Source organism: Canis lupus, chromosome 18, assembly GCF_048164855.1.
Source record: "Canis lupus baileyi chromosome 18, mCanLup2.hap1, whole genome shotgun sequence".
Classification (NCBI taxonomy): Eukaryota; Metazoa; Chordata; class Mammalia; order Carnivora; family Canidae; genus Canis; species Canis lupus.
In genome coordinates this window covers 21,394,987-21,419,578 of record NC_132855.1, presented here as the reverse complement: position 1 = coordinate 21,419,578, position 24,592 = coordinate 21,394,987, and the positions used below count along the sequence as shown (strand labels likewise).

Genomic DNA, 24,592 nt, shown 5'->3' with positions numbered 1-24,592 from the left:
GGTAAACAGGCTGAATTAATTTTTTCCCCTTACATCCCACTGCTAACCTTCCATACTCTATACACATGTGTATATATCATTATATTGGGTTCAGTAGACAGGGCATCCTTAGTTAGGATTAAGTGGTTTTGCATAGCTATATATTGTTCCCAGCTGGACCAGTATATAATACACCTAATAAAATCATGCTGAAGAAAACCAGATTTTCTACTGTGTCCAGTTCAAGGGAAAAACAGGATTTGCTTTGTTTAGTTTAAAGTTGTTTTGGGGAAAGGAATAACTTTTGACTCATGTTGTAAATATCTTTTCAGAAATTTCTTTAAAATTTCAGAGACTTTTTTTTGCTGCTTTTATAAAGGCTTGAAAATTATATACATTTATTTTTATGGAAGCTTATAAAGATGACATTTTATTGACGGTTTTACAAAGTACTCTTTGTATTAAGTTTGAAGTTGATTTTCTGCTATTAGATTTGTTTGTGGAAAATGTGGCACAAATATGACTACAGTAAAAATAGGATTTAATATTATGATGGTGGCAGTCACAACATTCTCTGAAATACCAGATACTACTTAAAATGAATGAGCTACGCTCACCGAACCAGATGGGAAAGTATTTACAAAATCTGGTATTTTTAATTGCGAAATGAAATACCTGAGAGTAAAAATCATAAATATGTTCAAAATTTCTTTTGCTTATTTAAAACCCATACCCATGGAGCACGGCCACGTAAATTTAGCCAGCCAGGCAGAGGGCATTCCAATAACCAAACTGTGCCTAGTGGGTGTCCTGTTTTGTGAGTCCAGGGCCATGTAGTGTTCAGATCCTGCCTCCCTGGGAGCGGGGGTCACATCTTCCACTTCAGAATCCTGAGCTGGGTGTGTGCAGGCTCCCTCTTGCTTTTCACCAGCATGCCCTCCAGATGGCAGTAATAAGCAGAAAAGAAAACACTGGGAAATAATGAGTCTAATGTACAGTAAAATTGGAAATTGAATTATAGCTCAAGAAAAAGGACAGTAGCCTTGAGGTCCCGATCAACCTGGACTCTGATCACTTTTGTTTGCTGCACCCATGTGTTAGGTTACTAGCAAGTTAATAACCGCGCGTGAGCAGTTCAAGGCTCAGTAGAATTGCTTTAGACATGAAATAAAGCTAAAATGAATTTGTGTCCAATATCATTGGCATTAGTGCTCATTACTTTTGTGGTGTAATGCCTCGAACCATCTAAAATCAATTTTAAAGATTACCTATTATTTTATAAAGAAAATAAAACACATTTCCAACAGAAATAAAGCAGTGAGTATAATCCTATGAGCAGTTCCTTGTACCGTGGCTGGCAGGAAGACCACTGACAGGCAGACACAGGAAACTCTGTGCAAACGGCGAGCACAAGTTAATATTAATGGGTCGTTGCCATATAAATCCTCTCTTGAAGTATTTAAAACAAGAGTGGTAAACATTTGTAAATGTAGAAAATAAATCTCAAAAAGTAGTAAAAGGGATTTACTACTTTACTACTTGTACTTGGTAAATTAATCTTCATCATGTGATATGGTCATCTTCTGGGAGAAGCCAGGGCAGAGGACACGGAGGGGAGGGGAAGTACTTAGCTGCTTTGCTTGAGATTTTGCCCTTTTAAAAGGCACAAAGGTTTTACTTTTCCTTTTAGTAGGCCTGTAAAAATATTTTCCCAAGCTACATTGGTAAGCCTGTTGAAGCTAGATTTTTGGTTTTCATGCTCTACGTGTTTAGACTTTTGCCTTCTTGAAGAAAAGGACTCTGTTTTATTTTGGAGGAAAGGAAATCTTCTAATGACCTTGAGTTTTAAGCACATTGACATAAATGCCCAAAAAAGATATGCTTTCCTAATTATTTGTGTAAAAATGCAGAATATAAGGTAAGGTTCATTTGGTCTGACATACATGATCCGGTTTTCATAGAGCTCTCTATGCAAAATCCTGTGTTGGGCAAAATTATACTCCGGTTTTAGTGTTTTAGTTTTGTCCCCTCTATCTGGTCTCTGGTCTGAGTGCCTGGTATTATATAATTACTGAACTATTTATAGAGACTAAATTATTGTATATCAAGTTCTTTCCTAAAATGGTAAAACCAGTTTTAGTTTAAAAATAAGGGTGTACTTTGACTTAATTTCCTGTTCGAAGACATGCAGGTCAGAAAAAAAAATACCACATTCGGTGATAATATGATTTTGAGCCGGTACAGATTTGTTGGACTTGTTTTTAGCTTTCCCTGGAGTTCTGATGCACTCACTGGTTGAAATCTGTACTCTCTGTAAACTTTGACCTTGAATGTGGGAAGGCTAATAAGTACTTATCACAAAATTATCATATTTTAAGTGTATATATGGTAAAATTGGCTGGGAGTAATTTTATTTGGTGGCTTATTTTAACGACATAGAAACACAGTGCCACCGAAGATTATGGAGAAATTTTTAGTTAGTCTTAGGTATTCAAAAAAAAAGCCACTTCTCAGGTTAGCCCTTGTAAACATGTACCTAAGCATACTTGTAAAGTTTTAAAATATAAGACATGCTGAGAAATATATTGACTTTTTAATACAATTTTTAATAGTTGTTGAAAGTTTTGATGTTTCATGACAGCCTAGCCCATAAAGATCACAGAATAGACGTACTGGTTGGCAGTAAAAAAAATTTTTTTAAGGAAAATAAATTTCTAGGAGTATAAGCAAAATCTTTCCATAATTAATCCACATGGTCACAACAGATGGTTAAATTGAAGAAATGTCCTTGAAGTTATTCTTTTAACAGATGTTCTTAACTATTAGCTTCATGTTTTTACCCACCTAAATTTCCAAATAATTGAATAAAAGTTAACATATGCTTTCATCCTTTTAATAGGCAATGTCTTTAATTGATGCAAAGTTTGCCATAGTGAAGAGATTACTTCAGTGGCACATTTTTAGCGTTTCTCTCTGTCCTACCCCTCTGTCCATCCCTGGTCACCGATCATTTCTCCTTTTTCCCTTTTACATAGGGTCCTACAGAACGCACTCCTGCTCTCGGATAGCTGCCTTCACCTCTTCTTGCAGAGCCACTTGAATTCAGAAGACATTGAGGCTTGCGTTTCTGGGCAGACCAAGTACTCTGTAGAAGACGCGATTCACAAGTTTGCCTTGATGAACAGACGTTTCCCTGAAGAAGATGAAGAAGGAAAAAAAGAAAACGATATAGATTATGATTCAGAAAGGTATTTCCTTGCATTTCGATGTAATGTATATGTGTTTGCATAATACAGAGTGCACATATGCATGTGTATAGATATATCTACACACTTCACTTTTTTGTTGATGTAATACTAAGATAATGAAAAAATTAATTGACTGAGATTTTATTGAGCTGTGACAGCTCATCATAGTAGTCTTCACACACACCTCCACACTGAATTAATGAATGCAGTAGAAATTCAATTATCTGCATTCTGATTATGTGACTTTCATTTAGTCAGACTTGAATTATTCGCGTTTAAATTATCTAGCTAAAAAAATATCCAACTGCACTCCAAATGGCTAATTAAAAGTCCAAATTTCCTGTCTCTCTTTGTGACTGGAGATAATTAAAGTTCTCCTCTGTTACTCAGGCTTTGAGTGTGTTGTGAAAACCAATTTCCTCTTTTTATTATTTTCCCCCTCTCTTCTTTTCCAGTTCATCCTCTGGGTTTGGACACAGTAGTGATGACAGCAGTTCACATGGATGTACGATGAGCACAGCTCCACAGGAATCCTGAAAAATAATTCTAATGTTACCATCTTAGGAATAGCAAATTATGTCCACTCATGGAGAAGAAAGCTTGCTAATATATCCTTACCTAGAGCTCACTGTCATGATATTAGGAATTTAAATTCTTAAAGACGCTGGGTTGTTTATTAGTGGTATTTTTATGTTGTGTCTTATTTTGGCTAAGCTCCTGTAAAAAGCTAAAGGCCTGTGAATGCAGTCTCCTTATAGGCAAACATTATTGGTAAAATAAGATCCTGCCCTGGAATGAAATGATATATGCATTTAGAAAAATCTCCTTGGTTTTTACTGAATTTTAAAAGATAGGTATATAGGTAGCCTGCATTTAAATTCCAGACAGCACATTCCTTCTTGCATCAGTGGGACAGTGTTAGCATCAATACAGCCTGTATGATCTTAACCACGATGGAAATTGACAGCATAGACCAGGCCGCCTCTCTCAGACATGTGGCTGATATTTTGTGGGCACCCACCCCCTGCACTGGGGAAAAACACTTAGCTTTGCGCTGTTTGATTGGAATATTTTAAGAAGTTTCACCTTTCCAGTATTTTATTTCACATTTAGATGGAAAGTGTATCTTATGCATAGAGACATGTTAAAATAATGTTGATGTCTTACACAAAAACAGAAATAGTGTTAGTCATTTTGCTTATATTTGCAATATATGGATTCAGAAATACATTTTCATTATCCAGATTCACACATGGTTTCTGGAAACAAGTAGTTTGTTTTCATTATTGTTGTGCGATTAGAATTTACGGGTTAACTATTTATTTTTTGACTAAATGTGCAATTTCTTACCACTAGGTAACTTTCAGTGTCAGTGGTGGCTACTTGTCACTTATTTTTACGTTAGAAGTGGGATCTTATAAAAATTAGTAAATTTATCAGTAAATATTCCTGTGATTTAGAAAAGAATATCAACTTGCTAATTTAAATTTTTTTTTTCATTTTTAAAAAGCTCTTTCTTTTAAAGCATCTACCTGAGGACTGGTATCATTTAATAAAATGTTGCCTTTTTTTAGTGACTCAAAGAGAAAAGGTCTGAGATAAACTACAGTGAACTTCAAATTTCAGACGAGGCAGCATTTTCTTGAGATAAATATCCAAGTTTCTTTTTTGTTGAATGGTATGAAATATCTCTGAAACTACCGGGAAGATGTTTTTACAACACTGGAATAACTTGTTGCTTTAATTAAATGTTACCTCACCTCATTTTATTTTAACTGGGAGTTTAAAAGTTACCATGTTATTAAAAAGTCTTTGAAATGCTGGTAACAAAGAACAGAAAAAAATATTAAATTTAGAATAAGAATGATCTCCTTAATTCTTCCTTCTTGTTTTTATTTGGTCTAAAACATTGAGCTTCTGTAAATATTGATTTAATGTATCTTGGATCTCATTACTTTACTTTATTCATCTAAGACTTATTATTTCAATACAGAGGAAAAAAAGATTTAGCAACTTCTTTTTATCTTGCTAACATGTAAAGTTTGCCATCAAGTCATTTAAGAGCGATCCTTAGCTTGCTGGCAATATGTATTTGAATTCACATTATTTGTTTAAACAGCAGTTTTGAAAAGCATGTCAAGTGCCACCGATTGTCGTATTATTTTTAGATGATGTAACATAGCCATCAAAATTGATATTAAGTATGCCTAATACTGTGGTATGTAAACTTCACAAGATCATCGTTTTCACATTAAACGTGAAAAAATCAAGTTCAGTTTGTTGGATCACTTATTTTATACAAGAGAATATATTTCTTCTAACACCTAAATAGGGGTGTTTCTGAATGAGCAGTAAATTTTAATGAGAAACTTTGGTAAGATTCGGTTTAATAGTCCCTATAGCTGTGCACAAGTGAAGCTTTTAGCCTTGGTTTGATGATTGTGATATCTAAGCGTTGGCTTCTTAAAACTCATTTTCTGCAGCTGAGATATTTAGGTGAACTTCAGCCCCCTGTGGCTTCCTTGCTTTGTTCTGGTCTCTTACTTTTCTCTGGCATATTTTTACAAAGCTTTCTTTAGGAAAAGAAAATAATTACTAAGTAACTAAATTAAATAGATGTTTATTTAAAACTATTTTTAGTGTAACTTAAATTTAAAGAATTCTAATCTTGGATGCTTTATGATTTACACGCAGCGACACTGTATTTCCCTGGCTAATTCTGAAAGGGTAAATGATTCACCTATAAAGCCAGTTTATGTGTATTGTTGGAGAACTGACTTTATGTATAACCCAGAGGTGTCAACAATGAAAATCAACAACCTGTTACTTAGGGCTTCTTTAAAGTCTCACTTGGAAGAAAGTGATTTAGATAGCAGTTAAAATTTCAAGTTTTAAAAATTACTAAGGAAAACCAGAAATGTTTGTCTTTAAGTAGTTATATCCCTTAAAATATTAAATATCTTGCAGGAGCTTTTCAAGCCTAATGCACATTTTATTGAATAATTAAATACAAGTGATATGCAATAACCTTACTGTAGTAAGGTAAAAGAATAAAATTTCTTTTATGGCTATTCAGAACATAAACAAATTCATTTAGTCTAGTCACAATTGCTGTTATAGCCAACAGTAAATTGAATGCCACTGTGAACTCTGTTTGTTTTTTTGATGCCTTAAGGATTCATCACTATTGAGCTGCTGTGGCACAAATAAGGTTTTCAGTATTTCAGCGAAAAAGGAGAAGACCCTTTTTCCACGAAGGGCCTCTACAGTTTTAAGACAAAAATAACAAGACAAAGGCTTATTCTGTTTCTAGTTTTCCTCCTAACATTTAAATTGCTTAGTCGATGTCCTGTGAATACAATGTAGCATCTTTTCAATGGATAAAACCATTTATTTCAACATAATTCTGTTTTTGTTTGGAATACAGACCTTTTCTTACTTTATTATATATACGCACACTTTCAAAAAGAAATGCCGTCTGAAATTAATTACTGCAACTTGACATTCAAAGCATAGACACAATGTCCTTTGCAAATAAAGGTCATAAGACATTAATACACTGTTAACAGGAAGTTCAAAAATTGTCGAAGAGTGTAAGCAACAATTTCTCTAAAATCTGAAACATTTACAAAGGATCTCGCCTCTGTTCTTTGCCATATGCATCTCACAAACGAGTCCCCATTGTCCCTGTAAGTCAGACCCGATTGCTCTCCGCCCTTGTTGCAAACTTTTCCTACATCGTTACTATGAACAGTGCATTGGACACTAATTTATTTTAGCTGCGCAAACTCTTGGTAGTTAATGATCCCTTTTCTCTATCTCCAAAATCCCAAAGACTTCTTTTCAAAAGGTCCAGAAGAGAAGAGGGGAAAAAAAAAAAATCAGCTACAGTTTTCTGCTGCACGGCAACTCTCAAAGACACTATGCAAATGGCTTATGCTAAAGAGGAAAGTAGCCTTTCGCGCCCCCACCGAAGGGCAGCCTCATCCCAAACCCCACGCCGCCGGCCTGGGGCGCCGCGGAGGCACCGCGCGGGCGGCGCTTGCGGTCGCTGTGTCGGGTCGTTTCTTACCTCGGGGTCTTCTTATAGCCGCGCCCCCTCCCCACCGGCGGCCGCGCTCCCGCCGCTGCAGCCTCGGCCGCCCGTTGGCTGCGGCGCCCCGGCGGCTCGCGCACACTCCCCCGCGCCGCGTCCCGCACACGCGCGCTCCCGCCTCCTCCCGCCCGGGCGCTCGGCCGGCGGCGGCTGCGGCGGCGACTGGCTGGCAGGTAGCGAGCCAGCCGGCCTCGGTCCGGTAACCCATGGCAACCGCCCTGGTAACCCATAGCAACTGCGCTGCGGAAAGAAAGAAAGAAGGGAAAAAAAAAAAAAAAAAAAAAAAACCCGGGTGGAGGGGGGCGGGGAAGCGGTGAGTGGGAACAACCACCGCGAAATGACAGCGATTTACAGCACAAACCTGCAGCGCCCTGTCCCCTGCCCCACCTGCTGCCAACGTGGGCAGCGCGAGGCCCCCTTCCCAATGTGACAGTGACAGCTCTGGCGGCCTGAAAAGTAGTAATACAACAGCAAGGCAGAGGGACCTCGCTGGGCGGTGGGGATGCAGGTTGGTGTGGGAGGGAGCTTTGCAGAGCGGAGCCCTCAGCCACCCCGACCCCACGCCCCCCCCCCGCCCACTCCCGGGCCTCCGGGCTCAGTCGTCTCCTGGGCCCCCGCTGGGCCTGCGAGCGCGCGCGGAGCCGCGACCCCGCCGCTCCGGTGGGCTCGGGGTCGGCCGCGCGGGAGCCCCGGGAAGGCGAAGGCGGCGGCGGCGGCGGCGGCGATGCTCGGTCTCGACCCACCCGAGGCTTTGTTCTGCAGATGCTCGCGGCGCTGCGGCCCCCCGGCCCCGCCGGCCGGCCCGGGAGAGGCGGCGAGGCCTGGCGGGGCCCCCGCGGGCGCCCCTGGGGCACGGCCCGTGCGCCCCACATGGGTCATCTGCGCCCGCACCGCACCCATTAGTTAACCCCTTTTCCTCTCCAGTCTCCCCAGGACCTTAAAACCTGCGGGGCGGACGCGCCGACGCCGGAGTTCGCCTCCTCCCGCCTGGAGAGGGAGGGGACAGTCGCGCTTGGCGGCGGGACGGGGCCTCGGGGTCGAAGCCGTGCCTCCGGGCCCAGAAACGGGCCTGGGTCAGAGTTTAATGCCTGTGTGTGCCGGGGTGGGGGTGGAGACACAAATCCCCCCCCCTCCCCCCCCCCCCCCCCCCCCCCCCCCGGCTTCGGGCTGCGGGCCCAGGAGCGCCGCTCGGGTCTCCGCCTGGGAAAAAAAGGAGGCGCGCGGCGGGCGGCAAACCCGGTGCAAGGCCGCGGGAGGACAGCGGGGGGCGCTGCCGGGCCGGCGCTGCGAGGGCCGCTGCCGCCCGAGAACGCGCCGCCGGGGTTGGCTAGCCGTCCGCGGGGTGGAGTGGTGTTCGGGGTTCCCGGCGGAAGGAACCTGCGCCTCGCATAGATTAGGGGAGCATCGCCTGCTCGCTCGTGTGTTCGCGGACCCTCCCAGCCCTCCACGCGAAGACGATGCGGGAACCAACCTGGGACTGGTTCCACTGGGTGCAGAGCACCTAAGCACACGCAAGTCCAACCCACCAGGAAATGTCCTGGGGTGAAGACCGGCTGCCCCAGCTAGGAAGCTGCAAGTCCGCAGATCTAGGTCTAGTTCAAATGAGCTGGGATCCCAAGCCCATTTTGATGTTTTAAGAAGGAAAACGTTTGACCTGGATGATTTTTGAACTCCTTTGAGATCTTAATCCTCAATGAGTTTCCTTCTGTAGATGTGGACCAGTTACAAATCCAAGTAGCAGAGCCAGCAGCCACATCTTTTTTGGGGAGGCAAAGACGCACACGAGTGTAACACCCCCTCATTCGTACAATGTATGTTCCTGGACAGGTGATTGGATCCACAGTGTTTTATCTAACTTTTGCTGGTAGACAGAAGGGAATCTGGTTGTGTAAAGACTGCTGTTTTAAATCCTTTCATAAAGGAAAGAGTCTTCCAAACATGTATTTTTGCAGCCACAGATCCTAGGGAACCTTGGTTGATTTTCACAAGTATGCACGTTCTGGGCTCCACCGTCTCCTGGGCAGCTGGGGCCGAGAGACTGTACGAGCCTTTAAAGGTAAAAGGGAGCTACTTGCGTGCCTGGGGATCCATTCAGTACCATCCCAGCCCTCTGGTCGTGGTGTACTGGGAGCCCTGTGCTTTAATTTAATTTTTTTTAACAAAAGCAATTACAGAAAAGTGCAAATTTAACGTGTGACATTTAACATTTTGCCGTGGCAGGCAGCCTCCACTTAAATGGGGTCTTTCTGCAGAACAACAGGAGCCGAAAGGCCTTGTGTCATGGAGTAATGTAAGACACAATCTAGGCTGCAAACGCACAATGAATCGGGAAGGATTTATGTAATTAATTGACCAGTCTTAACCTGTTATCGTGATGTAAGGAATTTGGAACTCATTAATTTGGGCTCTGACAGATTTCATATTAGAGCTGGCAAATATGGATTGAACCTCTTATTCTTGTAGCAGCTGGAATTTCCATGACAGTGAGGATTAGTGAAGAAGACCTATTGCTGGAGTCAAACTGCCTCTTTGTAATCAGTAGCCCTGCTCTGCATTAAAGGGATAATGAAAAAAAAAAAAAAAAGGAAAAAAAGAAAAAAAAAAAGGAAGAGGCGTTATTACCTGGCTGAAGAAGCCGAAGGGGCTTGTGTTCACTCTGCTGGTATGTGTGTTGAGCTCCAGCATTTGCAGGCGAATGAAAACATTAATTTCAATCATAAAGTTAGGTGGTTTCCCAAGCACCTTGAGAGAATGAGAAGGTAGAGGGGTCTCAGGGTCGGGTTTGGTATTTTTGTCAAACTTAAAAGGGATGAAAAGATGGAGCCTTTGAATTTCCTCTATGTGAACACAGAGACTGTATGGAGAAGGATATAGAAGTCCTCTGAGGGGCAAATGGTATTTCTTGTAATGTCATATCCACAAATGAGCAATTGAGAGCCTTGAAGGAGAGCCTGGCTTTCTTAGGAGCCACTCACTGTCTCCTGCTCAGAGCTCTTTCATGGACCTCACGAAACCCAGGACTCACATAATGAGCCTTTCATTGATCATCTAATCTCTGTCCTCTTCACAGGATACGATGTCTAGTAAATCACCCCTTTGGAAATGTCTAATTTCTTTTTTGAGATTTTAAGAAAACCCAGTAAAGACCTAACTTTCATTTTTCCCCCTTGACAATCAGAAAATTGCTAGGTTGAAAAAAGGGTCTTGAGATTAAACTAAATGTCTTTTCTTTTCCTTCCTTTCATAACACTTTCCCCCTATTGCTGTGCTATGTGATAAGGTTAATATAACAACTGCCGTAGGGATCATTAATACAGGAAGATAAGCAAAGTTGCACGTTTAAAACATTTTCATGGTATCATTTGCCTCCTTCTACTGATAAAGAAGCCTTTGGTAACAAATGCAGAACGCAGGCACTGAATATTTAACTTTTTAGACAGGAAGCCCAATTGACCTTTCCTAATACAATATTATTCATAAATACTCTTGAAAGCTGGGTACTGATTGCTCTTGAAATGTGTTTTTTTCACTTGTGTATTATCTTTTAAAAACTTTCATTCGAGCATGACTTAAATTTTAATATGACAAATATTATTATAATATAAATCTTTGCAAAACAGAAAGATTTCCAGCCCTCCTCCCCGCCTCCCTTTTCTGTGCTGTCAGGTTCCAACTGAATTCCAAAGTAAAGAATTTTCTTTTTAGTTACTGATAATGGGATTTGATCTAGCAACGGAGTACTTGGTACAAAGATTTGTTTTGTGATTATCTTGTTAACGACTGATTTCTTCAGCTTTGGTTCCATTTAAATGAATGCATAAAGATAAACACTAGAAATTGGCATCAGTATATTAATGTTATCCTTCACATTGAGAGAGCTAGTAGTTGTTATTGGTATTATTATTTCAGTGGGAAGGCTGTGAAGATAAACAGTTGATATCAGCCAGACTTGGATAACTAATATAAACCATGACAAGGGCGATTAATAGTGTATATAAACACACTTCAAACTTGTATACATGATCTCAGCTCTCACCTACGGATTTCTTTGTATTTTTTTTTAAGGGTAATTTGTAAGTTGATGATTACAAGGTTATCAACTCATGTGCTGTGTGTACTGTTTATATATTGGAAGTATGGAATGGACATATTGAAGCATGATTTGTCAGAGAGAGTGTTGACTGAAAGGAAGTCTGATGAATTGAGTTCTGGCTCTGCCCCTAGCACATACCCAAAGGTAGCTCCCAACTCCTCTGGACTGCAGTTTCCTCATCACTGCAATAAGAAGATTGAATACAGAATGCAGAATGTCTTTAAACATGTAATTTTAAAAGGTGTTATTTAAAAAAAAAAAAGAAAATTAGGTTGAAGTTTCCATGGTCAGTTACATTTTCGACACATTGCATTAAACAAAATTTAACATTAATTTTTCTGCAGGACTTGTTGGGGCTTTTTATATGTTAATATACACTGTGAATCTCTATGTGTGTGTGGGAGGGGGCAGGGAGGTCTTCTTTATGCGGTTTCCTTAAACTGATTTGAAGAAGAGAATCTAAAATTCTATGATTTTTGAATCTGTAATATTTTGGATCTCTTCCCAGAATGAATAAGGGACACTTGCTTTCATCCTAGATGTTCTTGAGGTGGGGTGTGGGCATCACTAAGTAAGACGCATTCCCCTTTAGAGAGCAAGTTCTATACAGAGACAGGGCGTATGGTACTAAGTTTAAATCTTAGTTTCAATGCTTACAAGATAAGTGACCTGAGAATGGGTGACTCAACCTCATGGCATTTTTTTCTTTCTTTATAGCATGAGGACAATAATACAACGTGAGGCTAGGTTTGGAGTGCTGATGAAGTCACTGCATGTTCCCTCTGCTTGGATGGGTCTTTTCTTTTTCCCTCCCAATGCCTTATTGTTTGGCTCATTCCTACTATTTATTTGGCACTCATGTCATGTCTCCTATGCGCTTATGACTGATGTCAATTGTGACCACACCCACTACAGGTCAAGTACCCTCCCTGTGGTGTTTCTGTAGTAAGATCCATGACCAACCTCATATCCCCATGTGCCTTTCTGCCCTCCTCTCCTCTGCATGATTGGTCACTCGTCTGTCCCTCTGTTTAGGCAGAAGCTCCTGGAGGGTGAGGACTGCATTTCATCTCTGCCTCCCACCCCTCACTACCCAGCACCAGCCTATAGTTTAATACAGAGCACATTCTACAGTCAATGATGAAGTAACTACTGCCATGTGGTGGGTGAAAGGCCTGCAGACCCTCCTAAAGCCCCTTTCCTGCGGCAGAACCAACAAAAGTAGTAGTAGAAGAGCTCAGAGAGCAGGAGCAGGTAACTCAGAGGTGTTTACCTCTTTGAACTTGGAAACTTTGGTCACCCTGGGGGTGCCTGAGAGAGAACCCTCTGTTGCAAGTGCCTTGTTTCTTATTTCTCGTCTGTAGTAGGCCTGGAGATGATAAGTAACGTAACTGTCCCTTCGTGACGTCTGCACGGCAGTCAATAAATGCTTTGCTGGAGATTACTGTTTTCGTTGATCAATGAGACCATTCAATGAAACATTTTGATAAAATATTTCTTTTGGTCAACTTGTTTCTGATAAGACACTGTGCCTTGTGCAGTGTGTATACAGTAGAGTGACATCTGAAAAACTGGGGGTGGTGGTGATTTCAAGTTGAAAGATTTGACTGTGTGGACAGGTTAGCAGTTTCTCCAAATGTCTGCTGCTGTGTCATATATAACCCTATATAAAGCTGAAGCCCAGACTGGCTTTTATTTATTTTTTCTTATTATTTTTAAAATATTTTATTTATTTATTCATGAGAGACACAGAGAGAGGCAGAGACATAGGCAGAGGGAGAAGCAGGCTCCCCGCAGGGACCTTAGTGCGGGACTTGATCTTGGACCCTGAGATCACGGCCTGAGCCAAAGGCAGAAGCTCAACCGCTGAGCCACCCAGGCATCCCCAAGACTGGCTTTTAAAGAGGAACTGAAAAGTAATTTAGGGTTTTACTAACATCTCCTAAAAAGCACCAAAGGAATCTAATTTTAACACCCAACTTTCTGTCTCTGTCTCTCTCTCTCTACACACACACACACACACACACACACACACACACACACACACCTCATTTTCCTTGTCAGTTTTTTTTAAACTTTTGGCAACTTCAGGGACTGTCCAAGCTTCCAAATCCCAGCCCACACTGGCTCTTGTCTTTCTCCCCCTCTTCTCTATTCTGTCCTACCCATCCCTTGCTCTTCTCTCATGGAAATTGGTGACAGCAATCTCCAATCCTCTTGGTTTCTGGCCACTTTAATTCCAACCAGAGTTCCTGCAGTCTGGCAAAGACAGACTTCTGTGGGGTGGGGGGCAGGAGGGCCGGGGTGGGGGCAAGGGGGGATGAGAGTGTAGATGTGGGTGTGCTGGGCACAGAGGGTGGGAGCCGGCTGGCTCTACTCACAAGGTATTCTTCCCCCGTCGCAGAAGCGAGCAGAGCAAACCCGCAGTCTAACCCTGCCAATGCAGCTTCCTGAAACTCCTCATTTTTTAGATTCAATAATAATAAACGGTAGCTTGGCATCCCATTTTTATTTTCCTTTCTGTGGGTCTATCTACCAATTTCAGCCTCTGACCTTCAGAGGAATTCACCTAAAGCCACGATGTAAAAATCAACCTTATTTCTAAAGACCATTGGAGAAAGAGTCTGTGACTTTTGCTAATCCCCAAAGGATTAACAACTTTTTTTAGAAAATTATTTTAAATCCATGTGCCTTGGGGCGCCTGGGTGGCTCAGCGGTTGAGCGTCCACCTTTGGCTCAGGTCATGATCCTGGGGTCGTGGGATTGAGTCCCGCATCAGGCTCCCTGCTTCTCCCTCTGCCTATGTCTCTGTCTCTCTTTCTGGGTCTCTCACGAATCAATACATAAAATCTTTTTTTTTTTTAAGATTTTATTTTTTTATTTATTCATGAGAGACACAGAGAGGGAGAGAGAGAGAGATGCAGAGACACAGGCAGAGGAGAAGCAGGCTCCATGCAGGGAGCCCTATGTTGGACTCGATCCTGGGTCTCCAGGATCAGACCCTGGGCTGAAGGCGGCGCTAAACTGCTGAGCCACCGGGGGTAGGGGGTGTGTGTGCTAAATACATAAAATTAAAAAATATATATCCACATGCCTCATGCTGCCTGTGAGGCCCAGTCTATGGCTGGATCACTTGAGCTCAGGGTAAATGTGTAAGAAGCATGGGTGATGCCAAGGAAGGGCAGACTCTGTGTCTGTCCCTGGAACAGGTATGCCCTCCATGCACAGAAATTCCAAAATCCTGCAAGCAGGGTTGGACTGTGCAGGATCTAGGGAGGGGAAGGCTGCATGTGTCCATGGGTTGGATGCAGCCAACGGGGGTTTAGAATACAGCCATATTTTTATGTGGGGGAAAAAAATTAAATGTTTTTCTTAACCTTTTATTTTCTAGTTGAAATGTTCCCAACATTGCTATTTCATCCTAAGTTTTGCTGGAATACTTGATGGTTCTTTTCTGAATCGAGCTTGTCTGTAACTGTAGTAAATAGGGGGCCTCCAAACTCAAACATGACATTTTGGTAAGGGTTTCGACAGTGAGTGGTATCATGAGCAATTTGATTTAAGGTTAGTTTTCGTGCAGTCTAGGGACTCCTGGAGCTTGTGGAGCCGGACCTCCAGAGGAGCAAAAACCATAGCCAGGAGTAAACATGGACTGAGTTGAGCTGCTCTTCCGACCCCGAAGAGGACCAGAAGAAAAGTAAGAGAATGGTGGAAGCAGGTGTATGATACTGTCTGTTAGAGGGAAGGAGGCAGTTTTGAAATAGAATGTAAGTAAATTAGGAGCTGGAATTATGTAAAGAACACACTGTCATTATAATAAAGAGAGCCCAAGGAGCAGCGTGGCTCCAGGGAGCGAGAAATCTATTTCTCTTTCAATAACTCTCCACCACAGGTAGGCAAGGCCCGCTCCAGGAAATCATCCGGGGACACAGGCTGCCAGGTGGTCCTGCTGTCCCCGACAGGAGCTTTCCAACGTTGCCCCACTCCCTCCTATGTCTAGCTCATGAGATGGAAAGGCGAGAATAACTGGGTCAAAGCACTTTTTAATTAATTAATTAAATTATTTTCTTTTATTTTACTTTATTTCTGTTTGTCAATAGAGTTCTCAAGCATACACACATGTAAAGACAATGGAGTATGATACACTCCCCCACCCTATGTGCCCATCACTGAAAGTTACCTTCATGTTGTAGAACATGTACCATTTACGTGCCCCAAATATGCCCTCCCCCTCTGCTGGATTATTTTAAATAAAATCTCAGACCCCTTCAAGCAGCTATCTGAAAGTTGCAGACATCCTTGTCTTGCTTGGTAGAACTCCGTCACCAGGCCACGTCTAGGGGTGAGCAAGGCTGGGCAGAGTGTCCCAGGGGCAGCTGTGTGCCCAGGACAGAGGAGAAAAGGCTGCACTTGAGATCACAGGATTTAGGGGGAGGGGTGCTTGAGAGAGGCCACGGAGATTGAAGTGAAAATGCACAGGAAACACTAAGGACATTTCTAGACGGTAGTAAAATCCAAATGATGACGACTATATCAAGGCTATAGTGAATCTTCTGCTCTTGAATTTTTAGCTAATGCAACATTTGCTGAGCAAAAACAGAACAGCAAGATGAAGTGGCTTAGAAAGTCTTCACAGAATCTTGCTTTTTTTCTCAACTGTGTAAAATTAGCTGAGAAAATGATTCTAGAGGAGAGTCAATATATACTCTTATGTATTATGAAGAGTCAATATATACTCTTATGAATTATGAAGATGGTTTGTTTGCTGCTACTGTTGTAATTCTGTCTTTGTAAGGTGTTAAAAGGTGTAGGTTTGTTTGAGACCTTGTGTATCTTTGTGTAATAGAGAGGGAATGAGACACCAGAGAACTTAAAAGGAGCAAAAGAAGAACTAGTTTAAACTAGTGTAATGAATCAATTCATGCCAAGAAATATTTATTGAGCTTGTGCTATATCCAAGGATTGTCCTGGGCCTCAGGGATACAAGGATAACAAATGGATAGTCCTTGTTCTCGGGGGCTCTCAATCTGAGGGCAGATACACATGGAAGCATGACCATAGTATGAGACAGAGTGAATTGGGTGCCACAGCTGAGAGTAGTGGGCACGCATCGCTCTACCTGCCTACTGTCCATTCTTTTCCTGCAAGAGTCTTGATTTTTCCTCAGGGGCAACAGTTCTTTGCTCTCAGTTCATAGTGGAGCTGATTCAACCTCCATGCTTGGCCAATCAGAACAATGCTATTTCCCTGGCCCAGGTCATTGGTTCAGGAGAGGGTACAAGACTCCAATGGTTTCTGTGCAGTTATAGAGAAAAGAAGTTCTCTTTTATCTTCTGGAGGGTGGATGAGGGTGCAAGCCTGGAACCCTGGGACACCATCTTGCCACTGTAAAGGGAGCCTGCCTGAGAATAAAGCCACAAGAAAGAGAACAGAGCTGAGAGAGAAGAGAGTGGGCCTTGATGACATCACTGTAAATCTCTTAAATACTTCCCACCTCAAGCCCTGCAGGAAGCACACCACTCACCGATTTATTCACTCATTCATTCACTCACTTGCTCACTTTTCTGGCATTGGCTGCATTTAATCCCTGTAACATTATTACGAATAGGTACCATTATCCCCAGTATATAAATGAACCTACTGCTAATTAATGGAAGAGTTGGAATTTAACACAGGTCTGTTTATAAATCCTAACTCATTTCCCTATATGATTTCCCTAGACACAGCTCTTAAGAAAATAGCTCTTATTGACCAATGGATTCTCTAAGCACCTAGCATAGTGCACTTGCTTCGAAGGAGCCTCTTACACATTTATTGACTGTATATTTGTGATATAAGGGGGGTGGTGGTGCTGTTAATCAGAGTAGGGAGCACATAGGAGGTGAAGGAGGAAGAGGAGGAGAGGATGAAATTCAAGTATGGCAGTGATGACTTTGGGGTGGGGATACAGGAAGAGATGGTGTGTTTTGAAGCTCCAGTGTGGGGTTGAGATCAGCAGAGAGGTCAAAGATGGAAATTCAAAAATCGTCTGAGAGGAGAATTGACAGAGGTCATCTCTGCACAAATGTCTAGTCAGTGAGACCTGCTGTGACCCCAAAATTGCAATGTCCTCTCAACTCCCTTACCCTGTCCCTCTCTATCCCTCTTCTCTTCTTTATAGTCTCCACAGCACTCACCACCTATATCCATGTTACTTACCAATTCGTTTTTCTCTGTCTCCTCTGCACCCACCCAACAATATAAACTTTTTCTTGTGCAGAGAGATGACTGTTATTCCCTGTCTTATCCCATGTGGCCAGACGAGTGCGTTGCACATAGGAGGTGCCTAAAAAAGATACTTGTTAAATGAATAAATGAAAAAAGAGGAGTGGATGAGGTTGCTCACTGATGGCAGACCTTGAGGGAAAGGGACAGAAGGCCAAGAAGAGGAAATCTGGGAAAAGACTGAGAAAGTCTATGAGGCAATACGCAAATCAATAAAGAGCAATTTCCAAGAATAAAGAAAGCAGAGGGTTTCAAGAAGGCAGGAATGGGCTGGCAGCAGGGCCCAATGTTGCTGAGAGGTAAAAAAAAAAAAAAAAATCCGCTTCCATTATATTTGGGATAAATTTTCTTTGGTAATGTTGTTCAGCAGCAGAATGTGGTAGCACCTGGGCTCAGTATATCATGAGAATATGAGTTCCAGTCCGGTCATTTATTAGTGATGAAAATCTCTGAACATCTGAGCCTTGCTTTCTTTACCTGTACAATGAGTATAATACCGATCCTATCTCAGAGCATGATTGTGAAGGTGAGCTGAATTACTGCATGTGAAATGCAGGTGTACTTTGAATTATCACTATTATTACTGACTTGCAGTGAGTAGAATAAATGTACAAGAAAAAGAGAGTCACCAAGATTTCTATAACCATTGTTTTTTGGGATTCATCGATTTCAAGACAGAACAAAATACAGGATGAGTCTTGCTGTCATTTTTCAATCAGGGCGTGTTCTCATTTGAAAGGGAGTACACTGTACTTATGAATTCGAATTTGGGGCTTTTTCTTCATCATGCCTAATTCAGGCTTTCCACACCCCTTCTTGCTCAGGCTGCTTATGCAAATACAGAACCCCAAGCCAAGAGGCAACATTTCAGTTCCCTGTCAATTGGGCTGAAGAGCTGCATGCAACCATTCTCTTCCCCTGCCCCCTCCCAGGGCATATTGTTTCTCACCCTTTGTAGCCAGGAGGTTGCATTTCTCCTGCCTTTCTAGAAAATCACTGATTATATTTATGCCTTTTATATTTAGCCTTTTATATAGTAGGCTTTGAGTTAGATTTAGTCCCAGTGGTTGAAAGTTCAACGTTTTCTCAATATTTTCCTCCAAAACCACAACCGTATTTGGCAGCAAGGAAGATGAGGGATGAATAGGCTTCCATGTTGCTTGGTTATAGATATGGAGATGCTGGCAGAAATTTGCAAGCATTTGCATATATACAATTGTCTGTCTGATGTTTGCTTCCATGCTTGCTCTCCTCCTCTGCCCTCTGTTCTCTTTGTGCAGTGAATTACTAATACAAATACAGATAATGAAATTTCTGATCCCAGCCTGCAAAGCAGACGCACATTTTGGAAGGTATCTGGGGAAAATGGATGGGCTCTCTGATCTTGTTGCTTTATCCGGACAAGGAAATGAAGGGGAGAAAGTAATTACAGGGACTTGTCTTTGAAGGTAGAATGAGTGGCACTGACAGGATTTCTTTTCAGAGAATCTTGTAGAGATGCTATTTTCTTGTTAATACCAATAGGTATTTCCCGGGAAATCGAGTTTACTTATTAAAATGTGTGTTCAGCAGATGGGGCGCTGTTCACAAGAAGCAGAACAAGTTCTGTCCTTGGGGCTTCAGAACAGGGGGGTCTAGGGACAGGTGAAGTTGGTCCTCAGGATAGGGCAAATCTTGAAGGCTGGGGGAGGTAAATTTACCCCCGAAACCATCTTTTGGTAAATCACTGCTTCTGCAGATTCAGGAGCTGCCAGTTTCTTAAAGCAGATGTGTGACTTTGTTGGGTAAGTGGAGGTGGTATGGCTCAGGGGCCCTGGGTAGGTGACAGGAATAACTGGAAGGCTCAGCCCGCCTGACTTCAGAATATGTTCCCATTAGCTATTAGAAAGACTGCTGGAGGAGAGAGCTGAAAAGAAACTCTAATTGGAAATATTTTAAGGCAACAAATAACATTTTCTTATACCTTTCCCTGCAAGGGGACCCAAAGTTGATACGCTGGAAAGCGAGCCACTAAAATCAAACCTATGTTTTCTTAAACAATCAAATGAATAAATAATGAAGTTCTCGTTGTCAATGGACTATATAATTTATGGCATAACACGATCACCTTCTGTTCCAAATACGCGTGTCAACTCTTCTTTTTAAATAATCTTTGATTTTTCCTATTGTTGCCCTTTTATCATATGTCACGTATTAAACACCAGTTCTGTTTGTATGGACAGGTTTCTAAACAACCCGAGTTTGTGCTGACAGCTGTACGAAAAGAACAAATATGTGCTTTTTATTTCATGTAAATATGTATTTGCTGTCAAATAAGACAGGGTTAAGGACACTAAGATTTTGTCTTTCATAGCTCACTAAGGGACAGCTAATCTATATCAGAAATAATTTTAAATGTAGAACTGCGGTGTGGGAAATACGGACCTCCCACTGGTTGAAATAACATTAGTAGAAAAAGAAATTCGCTGGGAAGGGTTATAAAATGTTTACTTTGTCATACAACTTAAAATATGTTGGGAATAGAATTTTAAAAAGAGAGAAATGAAAAAAATAAAAATAAAAGAGAAATGGCTTAGAAAACTGTACTAACAGCTATTACTGTCTTGGAAATTAGTTCAGTGGTATCATAACTTTAAATAGATGTATATGAAAAAAAATAGACATATATGAAATGATATAACTTTCCAGTAACATGGGGTTAAGTAAAAAACATCGCTAGTATTATTTTAGATCAAGTAGATTCATTCCTTGAAATTGTTGTTAAAGAACTCATGGGGCACCAGCTAGGTGCTTTGCTTTCTTTCTGTTCTTGGATAGCAAAGCCTTTAGAGCCCATAATGGGGTAAGTAGGGGTACACTCTTAACCACTGCTGTTTTGTGAAGAGAGTAAATGAAAGAAAATTTAGCTTAAAAATGCAAACAGTGCTCACCCTAATGTGCTGTTGGACTATACACAGTGGAGATTTCAGCTAGTATGTGGAATTCATTTGCAGATATAATGGATATGAATTCGAGTATGAAATATTAATTATGTACCATATTGCTTCTGTTGGGATGCGTGCTGTCTGCCATTTTCGGTGGCACTGTGGGCTGATTTTCCCCCTGACTCGTTTCTTGTTTCTTGATGTCCACCAGGCAGTATTGCTGGGATGTGTCAGCCGAGGAGCTACCTTACTGGAATGACTGTTGTCCCCACTTTCCTTTACGCAATGAAGAATTAACTGTTCAGGTACAGCCCTCTGCCTCCTACAATATATCTTATGACACAGAAGGAGAATTTTAATAAGACTTCCAAGGGGTCTGCTGCCATTTTTTAGAGGAGGGAAGGTGTCCTGCAAAGGAAGTGCATGGAAACTCTCAAGAGGAAGCTGTTGAAAACACCCCCAGTGAGAGGAACGGGTGTCATCCCATTTTATTGTCTACCTGTCACCACAGCCCTTGCATGATTCTGACAGGCTGCTCTTTTCTCTTGTAGCCATTGCTGCTTTATGTCATTTTCTTGGTTGAACATCTTTATTTCTGACTTGTTACAAACCATTAACTAGTTTCCAGGTTTCAGTGTCCTGGATACTTTTGACTAGTAAGTCATTTGGCATAACAAGGTTTCCCTTTATCTTCTTGTGAAAGAAAATCTCTACATGAAATGATCAATGTTCCAATTTTTATGAATCCTAGCAGATAGGAAGTGCCTGTCATCGGATGCAAGGCATCTTTTCTGAAAGCATATTCTACTTCATATAATGGAACTTGACAGACACACTAGGTAACCGTTATGCTGTTTGCAGGGAAGCTTTGAACAATTCAGGGGGGAAAGCAGAGAACTTTACAAATATATTTAACTTGTAATGGTTGCAAATAAACACAATACTGTTTTTAACCAGATTTCGTGGATGAAATGTTTTTAAACGTAAACTTCTTTGAATATATTTTTTTAAAATTCAGTCATTTAACAGTTGTCAATCTGTATAAACACACTTTAAAAGTGGTCATGAGGGACACCTGGGTGGCTCAGTGGTTGAGTATCTGCCTTCAGCTCAGGTTGTGATCCTAGGGTCCTGGGATCGAGTCCCACATTGGGTTCCCCCTGGGGAGCCTGCTTCTCCCTCTGCCTATGTCTCTGCCTCTCTCTCTGTCTCTCTCATGACTAAATAAAATCTTTAAAAAAATAAAAATAAAAGTGGTTATTATATGTAGTAGCGATAAAATGAAGACTGGCTGCTTTGGGTGCTGATATTGAAAATAATACAGACAGACGTGTGGCTTGATGACATATTGCTAAAACATGAGGAACAACTTAGATTTTAGCTTGCTTTTTCATAAAGCTACTCACACATGAAATTGATGTAATTAAAAGTTTAGATGATATTTTCCCAAATTACTTTGTATTATTAAAGTTTTAAAACTATACTTGTAAGACAATGCACTTCCATGTTATGTGCAAAGCTATTCATGCAATGTTGTATTTAAATCCTAAATAGAAATATTAATTTATCCTGCCCAATTAATGGATGAAGGAGCTTTTATTTTTATTTATTTTTAAATATTTTATTTATTTATTTATGACACACACAGAGAGAGGCAGAGGCACAGGCAGAGGGAGAAGCAGGCTCCATGCAGGGAGCCCGACCTGGGATTCTGGGTCTCCAGGATCAGGCCCTGGGCTGAAGGTGGCGCTAAACCGCTGAGCCACCCGGGCTGCCCTATTTTTATTTTTAAGTAAGCTCTACACACAATGCAAGGCTCGAACTTATGACCCTGCTATGGAGAGTCACATGCTCTACTGACTGAGCTGGCTGGGGACTCTGGATCAAGGAGATTTTAAAAATCAGTTAGTGGCCTGGCAATTCCACTTTTGGTGCTCTCTCTTAGTGAAATAGTTGAGCAAGTGCATGAGTATGTAAGTTCAGTGTATGTGGCACTGTCTTTTAATCGTGAAAAATTGGAGACAGCTTAACAATCTGTTAATGAGGGAAGGGATAAATGGACCATAGCACCTCTATAAAATGGAGCATTATACTGTTGTTTAAAATATGAACTACAAATGCATGTGCTGATTCAGGGGCTGTTGAGTAAAAAAAGCAAATTGCGGCACAGTATGCAGAGTGTGATACCACTTTTGAGGGTAGGGGGACTCTTCTTCCCCACCTTCTGTATCTTTAAATGAGCATGCAACAGTCTGGAAGAATGCTCAGCAGACAACCTCTGGCTGTGAAAGCATGGGAGAAATAAGAAGAAAGCCCTGATCTTTTTGCTTTATATACCTTCATATTCCTCGAATTTAGATCCTCTAATGTTTTTAGACATTATGAACTCACTTGACAATCTAATTAAATAATTTAAAAAGGAAATCTAATGTCATAGAAAGGACAGGATGAAAAGAGATAAATGTAGCTACTTGAAATTTCTAACAAAGAAGCATGGCTTCCTTTCATTCAGTCAGCTCTGGCACTTAGAGCATTTGTGTCTCTTTGTGTATTTTAACAGAACCTCAAAATCTGGGTATACATGCTGTCAACCCTGGGTGTGTGTCATTCTAGGCACTGGCAGTGGTCCTCACTTGGTTCCTTGGTGCTGTATTTCAAATCAGCTCATAAATTATTTATAGTACATGTGTAGGTCAGAGACACACTAACCCTGACAATCATTCCATAATATTCTCTCTTTAGCATCAGAAGAGAAGAGAAGGGAGTAATCAATATGCAACATCAGAGGTACATTTCACATAGATATGGTATATGCACTTAGAAAAAAAAGAGTCAGATCTTTACAAAAACCTGTCAGCCTGGCATTAATCTTGTATTATGAGTAATGTGGCTATCTATGAATCTTTAATATTTTTTAAATGATGAAATTGTATGGTATGCTCTACCAAAGCAAATTTGATAAAATGTGAGAATAGTTTGATCAATGAAGATGCTGATATACTTGAATAAAAAAACTTTAAACCTAGCTCATTAAAGCAGAAAAAGCAACAGCTATCCTTTGACCTAAGGGTAAATTTTCAGCCCCATTAAATTAAGTTCTCCTGTTATCCAGAATGGCTGGATATTATTCTTTAAACAAGTTATAAAAATAACTGTTTAGTTAAAACCATCCTCCCACTAGACAAGAAGCTCTGGTAATATACTACCAGCAACCAATATGGTGCTGTCTCCTGGCTTATAATAAAACCTGTATTTGAAAATTCCTAACAAACACACAGATTAATGTTTCATAAAAAGATACAGCCATGCTTGAGAAATATTACAAATCGAATGGCTTGTTTGAAATATAGTTATATTCATTTTCCCCCATAAAGTAATCCTGGAATAATTTTTTCCAGGTTTAATTTTCAGTGAAAGTAAGAAAAGTAGATCAAGAACTTTGCTTACGAAATTTGACTAATGAAGAAATTTTAATCAGTGCTTGTTGAACTGAAGATAAAAATATAGTTTGTTTCTACAGATTTGAGGAGAATTAACACGTATCTGATTGTTAATATTTGATTCTTGTTTAATTATTTATGATATCAAGGAATGAATCTGTCAAGTAAATAATGAAATGCGTACATGCAGCATATGTAATTAGGTTAGGTGCATAAATCCAAAGTGTTCACTTTATAGTTGTCAGTGTAAAATTTATTAATAATGAGAAATGTTAAGTGAAGAAAATTCTTAACACAGTCTACCTCATTAGTGTGGATTATAGCAATTGTTGGTCAAAGAAGAGGAGGCAAGGGATGAAGAGGAGAAATTAGGCTTCATTTTCTTAGTTGTGCTTAAATTGTTTAAAAAATCTTCGTGTATTGGAGCACATTTTCCTTTCTGCTGTTTAGAAATGTATGATTTGAACAAACGAGTTGTGGGTTTGAGTGAATGCCGCAAATGGAATAATTCTAGATTGAAAAAATAGAGGCCCAGGGTTTCTAAATCC

The 24,592-nt window shown here is 40.9% G+C and overlaps 1 protein-coding gene and 2 long non-coding RNA genes across 7 annotated transcripts in view; 2 read left to right on the top strand and 1 right to left on the bottom strand.

The window, feature by feature from the left end:
* The window catches only part of SNX10 (sorting nexin 10), a 74,132-nt gene extending 68,635 nt beyond the window's left edge, over window positions 1-5,497 (top strand). For all 5 annotated transcript variants that reach the window (XM_072783691.1, XM_072783695.1, XM_072783692.1 and 2 more), the window contains 2 exons: window positions 3,015-3,227; window positions 3,683-5,497. In XM_072783691.1, the coding sequence (XP_072639792.1) occupies window positions 3,015-3,227; window positions 3,683-3,764 (295 nt within the window). In that variant the 3' untranslated portion in view covers window positions 3,765-5,497. The remainder of the gene's footprint in view (window positions 1-3,014; window positions 3,228-3,682) is intronic.
* A 2,103-nt stretch (window positions 5,498-7,600) lies between these two features.
* LOC140608825 (uncharacterized) lies at window positions 7,601-21,562 on the top strand. The gene is made up of 4 exons (XR_012010814.1): window positions 7,601-7,831; window positions 12,452-12,670; window positions 14,997-15,113; window positions 20,816-21,562. It is a non-coding gene; the product is annotated as an uncharacterized lncRNA (long non-coding RNA).
* Window positions 16,331-18,706, bottom strand: LOC140608826 (uncharacterized). Its single transcript, XR_012010815.1, has 2 exons — window positions 17,615-18,706; window positions 16,331-16,818 (listed from the first exon to the last, which is right to left on the bottom strand). It is a non-coding gene; the product is annotated as an uncharacterized lncRNA (long non-coding RNA).
* Window positions 21,563-24,592: the final 3,030 nt, after the last annotated feature.